The sequence below is a fragment of the Podarcis vaucheri genome, assembly GCF_965113315.1.
Source record: "Podarcis vaucheri genome assembly, chromosome: 3".
Lineage (NCBI taxonomy): Eukaryota > Metazoa > Chordata > Lepidosauria > Squamata > Lacertidae > Podarcis > Podarcis vaucheri.
In genome coordinates this window covers 66,698,384-66,710,473 of record NC_138761.1, presented here as the reverse complement: position 1 = coordinate 66,710,473, position 12,090 = coordinate 66,698,384, and the positions used below count along the sequence as shown (strand labels likewise).

Here is a 12,090-nt window from a genome sequence, read left to right as displayed (position 1 = left end):
TTTGGAGGTGCTTCTGGGTCCAGCTGTGTCACTGGAGACTCAGCTACTGCAAGTGCCTTTTATGCATTGTGACCGGCTCAACAGCAGCTACAGCCATTTGAGGGTCAGGAAAGCCTTCTCACAGCGGTTCATCCACTGCTACCGCAATGCACTCTATGGAGGACTTCCGTGGCACTTGATCTTTTTTGGGTGCCTGCTAAAAACATTCCTGTTTTTAGGCAAGCTTACCCAGATGCTTAGGAATTTGAGGTCATTTTAATCTGTTTTAGTGTTTTTTGTATATTTTAAAAGTAAGGTTGTAAATATCTGTTGATTTTATTGTTTTATGTTTTTGGAAACCCGTTGAGGGTGGTGTTGTTTTAAACAATCAAGCAGTCTATGCATATTAAGAAAAATAAATAACATAAAATCAGTGGAACTATCTTGTCTGCCTCCCATGCTTCATGAGGGGGGGGGGGAACCAATCTGAAAAACAACACCTGTTGGTGAAATGGGTCCAGCTACTTTGTAGTGAATCAAAACTAACCAAAACAACCAAATGTCTGGCAGGTACACAGTTTCCTGTATGTTTAACAAGACCAGTTGGGATAGGAAACCTGTGACCTTCCTGATGTTGTTGGACTAAGATACCTAGCAGCCCAAGACAGCAGTCGTAAATCAGGACCAACATCTGGAGGCTACAAGTTCTCCACCTGTATCTTGGGTTATAAATGAAATCAATCAATCATAAAGCTCCAATTACCCTTCTTTATTATTATTATTTTCTATTTTTTGTCATCAATTGGAGTATCTAGGCTCAGGCTTGGGTGATATTCCAGAGAAAGGGACTTGAAAAGCTGTGGGGGCAGACACATGGGTTGGGCAATGTCAGCTTTTCAATATCACAGTGTATCACCAGCCAATCATGATCTGGCATTGCAATGATGTTGAAACGGAGGGAGGACAAAGCTACATTGGCCCTGGTCCCACGAGATGCTGGCTAAAATTACTGCCATTCTTGCTGCAGGAGCTGAACTGGTTTCACCCCAGTGCCTCATGGGGCTGGGGTCAATGCAGCTTTGTCCTCCCGCCAGGCGCAAGGGCGTCTCTCCACTCCTGGAAGGTACAAGCTATGGAGAGTGGCTCCCTCAAAGTCCGGCCCACCTGAGCAGACACCCTGCATCTGACTACCCTAGAGGAAATACGCAGCCCACCATCTCAGGCAAAGGCAGCCAAGCACATGGAGCCTGTTAAGCTTCATTCACATGGGCAGGGCAATCCACCTGCCCTGTCCTTTGGCTCACATGGGGGGGGCTGCCTCCCTCAACACAGCTGCCTGCTCCTCAGTGGAGAAGTGTAACAGCCCCCACCTGGCATAAGGTGGAGATACGGTACGGTCTCTGCTAGACTTCTCCACTGAGGGGCAGGAAGCTGCGCACCCCTCAATGGAGAAGTTTGAACATGATGCTTGTTCCTCCCTCCATTGTATGATGGCCAGAGTGGGATGGTGTATTGCAAGTGAAACCACAACCACTCCTGAGTCCCTCTGCCACGAGTGCCCAGCTGCAGCTTGTTTCTCCTTTGGCACACTGCACGCTGGTGGCAAAGGGATTCAGGAGCAGTTTCACCTGCAATACCCCACTGGGTGAAGCAGCCATTGCGCTCTGGCCCGCATACCAGTCCTGGGAGATGTATTAAAACATCACCTAGGCCTATACCTAACACCACAGAAGCTGGTGCTTATATGCAGTCATACCTCTGGTTAAAGTAGCTTCAGGTTGAGCGTTCCACGGCGACCTGGAAGTAACGAAACGGGTTACTTCTGGGTTTTGCCGCTCGCACATGCGCAGGCGCTCAAACTGATGTCACACGCAGAAGCAGCAAATCGCAACCCGCAGACACTGGTTGCGTTCTGCTAAGGATGTGAGCGGGGCTCCGGAATGGATCCCATTTGCATCCAGAGGTACCATTGTACCCAGGAATCTCATCTAAATGCTGGCAAGTCAGCACATACCTGCACATGTGGTGGGAATGCCCCAAAGTTCAATCCTCCTGAGTATCAGTGCTGCAGGAAATTTCCAAAATAACAAAACAGGTAATAGACACTACTCTAGAACTAGCCTTATTAAATATCTTCCACGACAACCACACACACGACAAGGAACTCATAAGTCACTTACAGCAGCTAGAAATCCAAAGTACAAACCTAGACTTTGGAAGGGACCCATCAGGAGTGAACATAGACCACTGGTACCAAAATGTATGGGAAACCACATTACTAGAGAAGTTTACCAACAAACTTAAATTAGGCACAGGGACAAGCAAAGGAGGACGCCTTCACCTCCTTTGGTTCCCCTTTATCACATACACAGCACAACATACAAATCAATATGGCTAGCCTGACCCAACAACCTACCCCTCCATTCAATCAATCAACCTCAGAACCCTCTAATCTCTCGCATTATCAATATAAATACATAAACAAAGGACCTACCCACATGATACTGACCCAAATCCCTACACTAACACTAGGCAATAGAACGAAAGAACATCACCACCCCATTTCTTTCCCCCAACCACAAGATGTCTATGACAAAAGTCTCTCCCAGTCCCACTAAATGTAAACTGGAAAAGACCATGAATTTAAAGTGGAGACAATAGATGTGCTTTTCCCTGTTTATCTGTTAGTTTTCATTTAAAAAAACAAGAACAAGTGTAGTGTGACTTGACAAAGTTTGTCTTTTGTAAGGTATGCATTATCAATTAAATATCTGGCATGTAGCCTAAGCCATCTCCCGCCCTGGTCCCTTAGCAGAAGTATCTGCTGGATCAGAAATCCTTCCATGAGCATAAGGGCTCAATTGGATTCCACCTGCAGCTCACATTGCTTTCTACTCATAAATGCTGCACAGAAAATGAAATATGAAGGAAATGTTTATTTTTAGAAGAGAGATCTGAATAATTACCTTCATTTTTCTTTCTTCCCTCACAGATGGACTGAACCAGTTTGGCCTGACCACTAACATCCGTTTCAAAGGATGCATTAGATCCATGAAGCTCACCAAAGGAACTGCTAAGCCTCTTGAGATTAACTTCAGCAAAGCCTTGGAGATAAAGGGAGTTCAGCCTCTATCTTGCCCTACAAATTAACAGGACATCATCCGACTCTGATATGAGCCTGACCACTTAAAACCAAAAAAAGTGCCTCAGATTTTTAAAGAATCCTATATATATATATACACATTACCTTCATAATAAAGAGGCCCTTTTGCAAATATTTTGACTTCAGCCTGTTACATAGTCAAAATGGTGCTATTTCAGGGTGTGCTTCTAAAACAAAACGTTAGATGAAGAATATTTTCCCCTTGGAATGAATAAAGTTGCAAGCTATTCATGTGTGATGTGTCAGTCTTTTCCCTGAGTTTGAAGTGAAATCTTTTTAGTAACGTTTTGAGGAATGGAATTATATTAACACAGACCCACAGTCTTCAAGTACAAAATGGAGATATGGTTCAATTTGTATGGGTATGTTAAGATAAAGATAGCCAGTTTTATGTACCCCACCTTCTAGTGTTGGTTGCCAGTGGTAATGGGTAATGTAATTTCCCCTGGGGGTGTTTTCTCTGGGGATGACTATCTGGACCTTTGGCCTCACTTCCACTTTTCTTTTCCACTCTGTGGCTGGAACAGGCCCAGCAGAACAATTTCATGTTTTAGCTTAGGATGGTTTGGGCTGTTATGGTAAAGTGGTAAAACAGATGAGCAAATAATGGGATCACTGGCTTCCTTCAAGGCATTTGTCATCCACATCAGGTTCTGGTGGGAGAAACAAAGACTTCATCGAAGGGCAGTGAGATTCACAGGCCTGATCAAGATTTAATTGGAATAGAGAAACCACTTTAATATTCCTTGTGCTGTCATTACTTTTTGTACTTTGTAATAACAAACATAGGTGCTTCTGGTCTGAAACCTGTAGTCTCATGGTCAGTATGCCCCTACAGTGAGATGCACTGGCACATGCCAGCATCTGGCGCATGCCAGCATCTGGCGCTTATGCATGTCTCTGCAGGGGAAAGTGTGCGCCCTTTCTGTATTTGGCTGTAAGTCACTTTGTTGCCCTGGGCAAGATGAAGCAACTAAGAAGTTTAATAAAGTTCACAGGAAATGGAGAAAGTGTATTGTGAAGAGGGTTTGGGCATTACATATGGAGAAGCCCAATGTGTTAGGCTTGTTTGACTGGATCTAGGGTTGTCAAAACTAAGTCCACCATCACTGTGTCAGATTAATGAAAAAAAACCTCAACAGTAAAGCTATCAGGACATTTTAAGAAAACAGTATTGTTTCCCTGATTCTGAATGTTTTCCAAGCACTCTGCTAGTGTTTTCGATACTCTGTGTAATGCACTCTTATGCAGGACTCAAAGTTTTCTTTTGCGTGTCTGGTAAGGAGGGAGTTATGGGGATGACACTGTTCACTGCCTAAGGAATTTGTGCAATGTTGCTACAAAGAACATGTTGGATTGAAATCCTAATATATCATTTGAACAGCTTTGTAATGTTCTGTGCTTTTTAAAAAATATATAGCTGCTCTTTGGTACTCATGGTGCTGTAAGACATTAACACATTCCACATTCCACACATGGCATACTCATTTTCCTTTGCCAGATTACTTTATAGCATTAGAAAAATCAGCAGGTGAACCAATAATGAGTGACATTTGCATAAGTCATTAAACGCATCAAACATTGTATTCCATACATGCATATTTTAAATGGACAGTGGGAAAAGATGCAATGCAAAAGTTAAAACTAATATATTCCCTTTGGAGCAGAACAGCAAAATAAAGTAGATTAAAATGCCACCCACTTTCTTTGTACTAAACAGTCCCTCAACCCACCAGGCTTCCAGAAGAATCCTACTCTTGGGTAGCAACACATTGCCTGCCTTCCAGGCTTATAATGCTTTTCCTTATGCTGAGTTTACCTTAAACTAAAAACCTTCCAGATAGGCTACCTGCAGATACAGATTTTCCTTGCTAATCACTGGCTCTGCCCAGTGGGCCACATGAAGCCTCTCAAAACAAGAAATGTGCCAAACTGCTCATCTGCAATGAAGGTTTCACTACCCTGACAGCAAATAGCCTGGGGCTCAGCTAAGTTTCCTAGTTGTCCCTATAATCCCACAAACAAACAAAAATATAAAAATGTGCATTCTCATACAAGTATGATAAACATTCCCCTGCCAGTAAAATATGCAAGGGTCTGTACAAATAAACTCAGTCTAGGACAAGACTCAGTCTAGGACAGCAAAGTCCAAATCATTCACATGTGTGTAGCCCAGCTCAATAAGGAACTACGTATGCCAACAACTTCTCCCTGCATGGTTTCCACATCTGATCCAAGAGTAGAACATGCAGAAGTTTAAAATCCACCAGGGGCTGGATTCAGCTTTTTCCTCCTCCACCAAGCAGCTGGTTCACGGAATCTTAACCTTTTTAAAAACACTGAAGCCCTTTCCCCAGCCCAATCTGGAAATGCCAGTGATCAAATCTGGACAAGCATGCGTTCTGTTAGAGGACCATAGTAGCTCAGTGATAGAAGGATCTGTGGACATACATAAAGAAGGCACCAGACCAGGTTTAACAGCCAGCATCTTCTTGCCGGAAGCCCCAGAAAGTCATAGTCAATACCACAGCCAATATTGAGCTAGATGGATCAATAGTCTGACTCACTCTAGAGCAATTCATCTGCTCCCAAATGGAATCCATGCACACACAGTTAGATTGGGTCATCCTTCTGAGATTGGCTTCAGAAGTACAAAGAAATTGTGCAGTGCCATTTTTTTTTTTACATTATTTCTATAGAATTCTTTTCTTGTGTGAACTTCACAGCATTTTTTTTTTTTTTAGTATTAGAATCCCCACCACCACCATCTCTTTCTTTCTCATCAAAGTTAGTTTGAACACAAATTAAATTGATCATTTCAGTTTGTCTTGTCTTAATTAAGAGCATCTCTCTAATAATGAAAGCAAATACTGGGTCTCAAGCGGTCTCACTTTCTCAGTGTTGCAAATTAATTATACGGAATAACATGCTGTCTTCCTTTTCTTCTTAATTTAATATAGCGAGTTTCTTTGCTTCTGGCTGTCATTGCTAATAAGCGCAGCCGAGGCGAGCATGCCCTGGGCTTTTCAAATCTTGTTTTTGAGTTAAATTTAGATGAAATTCTCAGCCTCAATTTGATCTTTGTGTCGCCACACACCCCAACAATGGCTTTTGCATTCCAGCAATTGTTAATTGAGTTTGCTGATATCGACCAACACAGCAGAGAGGTGCTGTTTTCACGCTGCAGCCTAGGATGGCTCCCAATCAAACTCAAACCTACATAGAGTCATAAATGGTGTTTCTATGACTTGCTGTTAGGCCATTCTCACATCAGACTAATTAACCAGGTGGTCAAAAATTTACACTGGATTTCACATTTCATGAAACTGCTGATAGATAGATAGATAGATGATAGATAGATAGATAGATAGATAGATAGATAGATAGATAGATAGATGATAGATAGACAGACAGATAGATGAGAGAGAGAGAGAGAGAGAGAGAGAGAGAGAGAGTGTGTTATGGGACACAGCCCCCAAGGTCTTTTTTGGTAGCCCTCAGCAACATTTGACACCCCTCCCTTGCAGCCCTTGTGCTGCTTTCCCACAGCTGTGTAAGCAAGCTGCTGGGCTTTGGGAAGGAGGCATGAGGGCTCTGACAGGTCCTAAGATCCTCCTTCCTCCTTCCCAAGGCCTAGTTAGCGCTTTCTCAGCTTTGGAAAGGAAGTAGGAGGGCAGCCTTCCCAAAGCCCAGCACCTCACTTAACATCACATTTTGGCCTTGCTCTACCCACACCCCCAGCATGCCTGCAACAAGGCAGTGTGAGGACCATAGCTTCCTTGTCAAAGTTGTCTTGTGGCACACTTGGCATGAAAAGTCGGGCCGCCCTGGTATAGAGGGTTTCCGGGGGGGGGGGGTTAGTCAGGGTGTTTTCCGAAACTGTGGCTCTGTATAGATGAAGGTAGACTCTCTAAGAGGAAACCAAACCAATCAGTTCCAATGATGATGACGATACACCTATCTAAATGGGTTAAGATTATGGCCTTAGCTGGCCAGGTAAGTATGTACTTTCATTTACATTAAAGACAGGTTGCCCTGATGCCACAGGCGGAGGGGAATCCCCTAACCTAGTTCAAAGCAACATCACCATGTGAGGTAAAAGAGCGACAGCCAGAGTTTTGTGGGAGAGTTCTGGCGATTGCTGGCAGCTGGAGGGTTTCAGAGGTGGGGCACACACTATTAGAAGGGGGGAGCAGTCCAGCTTGGGCATTGTTAGTAGAGCGAAAGAGGGAAGGAAAGAACGAAAGAGGGAAGGCTATTGAAAGGTGCACCCCCCCATGCAATGTTTTAAACTGCAGTAACTTTCCTTGCTGCGCTACTCAGCAACAGACCTAATTTTAACCCGTGGCGGCCATCACAGCCAGTTCAGCTTTCCTCAGATTTCTCAAATGTATAAAATCTGTCACTCCTTGTTTTAATGACATATGAACAAACAGAAAGTACTCCAGACCATCTTGCACATTGGCCGTGTTAACTTTTCCCCACAGTGACCTGCAAGGCAGCTTGTCATTTCATGGAAGCACTCTCCCTGTTACACTTACTGAGCTTAGTATTTTTTCCTTGGAACAACAACACAAAACCCACAGAACTTCCCATTACCTCTGAAACTTTGTCTATTGTAGCAATTCTGAGCTAGTTGAGATAATGAGCAAAGGGAATTGCAACTTTAAGGACTATTTACTTAAACACTACTGGAAATTGAGCTGCAGAAACTATCGGCTTAGCTTCGGAAGAAGCAATTGCTGCTGCTTCAGTTCCTTTGTACAGCTGTTAACATTTAGCACCAGCCTGTTCTAATGAGCACAATTCAGAATTGGAAGAGACCCTGGGGTTCATCTAGTCTAACCCCGTGCCATGTGGCGATTCTGCCCACAGCCGTCCCTGGGTGGCCTTGAATCACTAACCTTCCAGCTAACTCACTGACCCACTGCGTCACAGGATGGCTCTGGAAGCAACTTCGGCGTCCAGGTCCAATTGCATGCCTCAGGCCTTTCTAACCGGCCTCTGGGTCTCTCCCTGGGGCACCCCCTTCCCCATGCCACATCCCTCCCCAGCATGACCCCATGCCTTCTCAAGTACATTTGCCTGACTGGCATGTGCCCCTGAACTGTGAGGGAGGGAGTGTAGAGCCCTCAGACTTTTGCATGGCTGGAACGCACCTACTCTTAATACTACAAGAGTCACATTCACTGCTGTTACCTTTGGTCCTGCCTGCCACTGGCAAGCAGCTCTCAGAAGGATGCCCACAAGGGAGTGTGACCTTCCGGCAAAAAAGGGATCTCCACCACCACTGGTGTACAACAAGCATCTGCATAATGCCACACACACACAAAGTGCTAAGCAATGCACTCTGCACTCAGCTTAGTGCTCCATCTAGAAGTCCACTCCTCTTATTGGCATCAAACCTGCTCCCTGAACTACTTTTTTTCAGTGATGGTGCCAGGGGCTGAACATTAAGTCTGAACATTTGCTGTATCTACTGTACCACCAAGTTATACACCCATCTGAATAACAGATCAATTCCCTTGATAGCAACGTCAACACTTTGCTTAAAAATTGTTTTTCCTATGAGCCAAAACGGAGAAGGTGAATTAAACATCATCGGTACTTTCTCTCAAGAGCTCTAGGTTTATCTAGTATAGCTAAGAGAAAACCTGAATAACAGATAACCTGCTGGCAGACCTACTGCGCAGCAAGAGCCAATAACAAGTCAGTTGCCAGACCCACAGTGGCAGCGGCAAAACAGCCTATGGTCTCCATTTTTATGTATAAAATAGGGTCTTTGAAGTACAATCTCCATAAGACATATCCCCAGCTGTCTACAGTTTGTTCACGGACCAGTTCTGGATTCTGATCGATATGCAAAATCTCCTTTCTGTGCTGATCTTGCCATTGCCTGACCCAAGCAATATCCTCTCTGCCATTTACATCTGAGCAATGTCATTTATACTAATATGCATCATTCTGATTCAACTGAGTTCCAATTCAGTAACTTACCTAGCTGCAGAGAAATGAAATACATTTGCGCACAGAACCATTATCCAAGGACCATCAGGCAGAAGCTACATGCCTTTCCAGGTACTCATCTGTGGAGCCCACTCAAAATCAGTTGCTGGCCTGAGGCCTAACCGAAGCTCATCTGAGGGCAGCACAGTGGGATCAAGTAGCTTTGTCAAGCAGGGCAACCAAATCTCATTTTCTACTCTAATGGAATGGAACTAGAGCAGAATTATACATTTAAATATCCTTGTTAGTACTTAGGCTAACTGAGCCATGGCCAGTCTTAAAGCGCTCTGCCTCACTGTCACTTCCTGCTTATGTAGGAGGCCATAAAACATCTGAAACACTTGTACCAGCACATGCTTTATGACAGCTCTGCTCGCTGCCTGGCTTATTGCTTGCAGAGGCTCATTGATTCGCCATGCTGGAATGATTGCTTTTAAAACAAATACCTATTCACCTGACAAGGAAATATTAAACCGGCTTTGATAAGCGAGCTCCGTAATGCCTAGTCCCATTGAAAGCAGCAGATTTGCTATAGATTTTAACAAGAATTCAGATTTAACTCTGAACAGCTTAATTGTACGATTCATATAATTTCGCTTAAGCATCTTATTTTCAACTGTAAGGATAATGACACCGAGAAACATTCACTGTGGGAATTAGTGCTTCTTCTCAATGAGGGTGTGTGGCATTTAAGGGCGTTCAAGTGTCTCAGGCCTGTTGGCAGAATATTAAAAGCCTTTAATGTGTTATAAAACAGAACTAAGGACTAATAAAAAATATAAAGGTAGTCTCTTTACACTGTAGTGGAATTATTAATAAAGGTATCCTCCAACAATATAGTGGAATTACTGTTGATGAACATGACCTGAAGTAGACTCAGAGGGTATGTCCACACTGTCGCTGTTTCTGAGTGGGATTCAGTCAGATACCAGCAAATTCAGGCAATTAATGCCAAATGCACAACAAACCTGCATCCCCAAAAGACTTAACCTTTCACTAGAATGAAAAGTGAGGGGGAATTGCACTGAAAAGCATGTGGTAACATTTGCTTTGATACAAGGGCACCTAGCATCTCCACAAACAAATTAGAGTGGATGCTCATTAACAGCCAACATCATCTAATCTTGCTGTAAACAAACCAGGACGAATGCTCAAAGCACAGTTGTACCTTGGAAGTCAAAAGCTTAGTTCCCGAACGTTTTGGCTCCCAAATGTTGCAAACCTAGAAGTGACTGTTCCGGTTTGCGAACTGTTTTTGGAAGCCGAACATCCAATGGGACTTCCGCAGTTTCCGATTGGCTGCAGGAGCTTCCTACAGCCCATCAGAAGCCATGCTTTGGTTTTCGAATGTTTTGGAAGTCAAACGGTCTTCTAAAACAGATTCCGTTCGACTTCCAAGGTACGACTGTATATTAACTTTACTTGGTCCACTTCCTGTAATGTTCCCCAAAATTTACAGAGGCTCAGCTTTTATTGTAATACTAGCCAGCATGAGAGGTGAGCCAGAAAACTGCTGACCCATCACTCCCCAGACGTGATCACATTCATAAAATTTTTAACTCAGCTTGTTTTTTATGTTGAAATCTTGGAAGCCGAGTTTGGGGCAAGTACTCTCTTGTGAAAGAACCCCAGCGGAGATTTAACATCACAAAATATGCAGCAAAGAAAAGCATGGAAATACAGGTTGTGAAACCTTTAAAATGTACCCTTCCAGTGAGCCCCAAAGAGTCCCCTTTAAAAAAATATTTCCAAGCTATCCCACTTCCCTAGCATAGCACACATTAAGAAAGTAACAAAATTGTTTACTTACATAACTCTTCAAAGGTCAGGTTTCTGTGCTTTTTCCATGCAGTAGTCACAAAAGATGCCCAAACAATTAAAAATGTTGCTTAGTTACAAAACAAACTATTGGTACAGAAAAATATTCTAGTTTCAGACTCCATTCAGGACTGAAACAAGAGAGGCTAGTTAAAGCCCTGTGCTGGTTGGAGCAATCAGTTCAGAGCTCCTTACATACTGAATTTCACATGGACAAAGGCTTGGTTACCCATTTCCTCTTGTGGTGAGAGGAAGTGACACAGACAGGACAGCTTTCTCTATGGATTTAACCCTTTCATGCACTAATTGGACTCAAGAATGCTAGGCTGGATACCCTACAGCTTATTCATGGGAGATACCAAACAATAACAAGTCATTTAATAAAGAGTAGTTTTACTAACATAACAAACCTGACTTCCCTCTAACTCCCAGCCTTTTACCTATGGTCTCCCTCACACGCCCTCTCTCACTCTTGTCTTTCTCAGCTGATTCTCTGCACCTGTCACTCTCTGACTCCACACACCTGGCAGTCTTCTGTTACAACCACTTCCTGGTGCATACTCTTTGGGAGAAAGCAGAACCACCAGCTCCCAAACAACAGAGTTAGTCCCAAGTAATACCATAGGATCTAGTCAACAATGCTGAAAACTATTGAGAAGAAAATAAATAATGGTGCAAACCCACAACCGATCCAACCCCCATCTTCTCCTGATGCAAGGAAGCTAGCCAGCAAATCCTAGGATGTTCCTGTTCTGGAACCCAGCTGGAAGTTAGCTGGATTCAGATCCATAAAGTTAGCTAGAACATTCAGATGCTCTTGGATTAAGTTAACTGTCTGCCACTCAGATGTTGAAAGACTCAGACTACAGTTGGCAACATTATTATTTTGTTTGTTTTTCCACCTGTCATTTAAATACTTAAGGTATTTTCCTGCCTGTGGCTGTTAACGTGCTTTTGGCTCAAGTGGTTTGTAATGTAAATGTAAAAAACCCACCTTGACTGGGATATTTACTCACGTTTACTAAATGCTCCTTTTCTAAATGAACAACACACAAACATTGACATAAATAGCACACACAAGGCTCAAATGTGATTTAAACCTCACTTATGAAAATGCTCTTTTA

General features: G+C 43.3%; 1 protein-coding gene and 1 long non-coding RNA gene across 7 annotated transcripts in view; one reads left to right on the top strand and one right to left on the bottom strand.

Annotated features, from left to right (window-relative positions):
- Positions 1-3,373, top strand: part of LAMA2 (laminin subunit alpha 2) — a 395,189-nt gene extending 391,816 nt beyond the window's left edge. For all 6 annotated transcript variants that reach the window (XM_082216020.1, XM_082216019.1, XM_082216016.1 and 3 more), the window contains one exon: positions 2,972-3,373. In XM_082216020.1, the coding sequence (XP_082072146.1) occupies positions 2,972-3,129 (158 nt within the window). In that variant the 3' untranslated portion in view covers positions 3,130-3,373. The remainder of the gene's footprint in view (positions 1-2,971) is intronic.
- Positions 1-11,574, bottom strand: part of LOC309528610 — a 92,502-nt gene extending 80,928 nt beyond the window's left edge. Inside the window, exon 1 of the long non-coding RNA XR_014217840.1 lies at positions 10,959-11,574. This is a non-coding gene — a long non-coding RNA (uncharacterized lncRNA). The remainder of the gene's footprint in view (positions 1-10,958) is intronic.
- Positions 11,575-12,090: the final 516 nt, after the last annotated feature.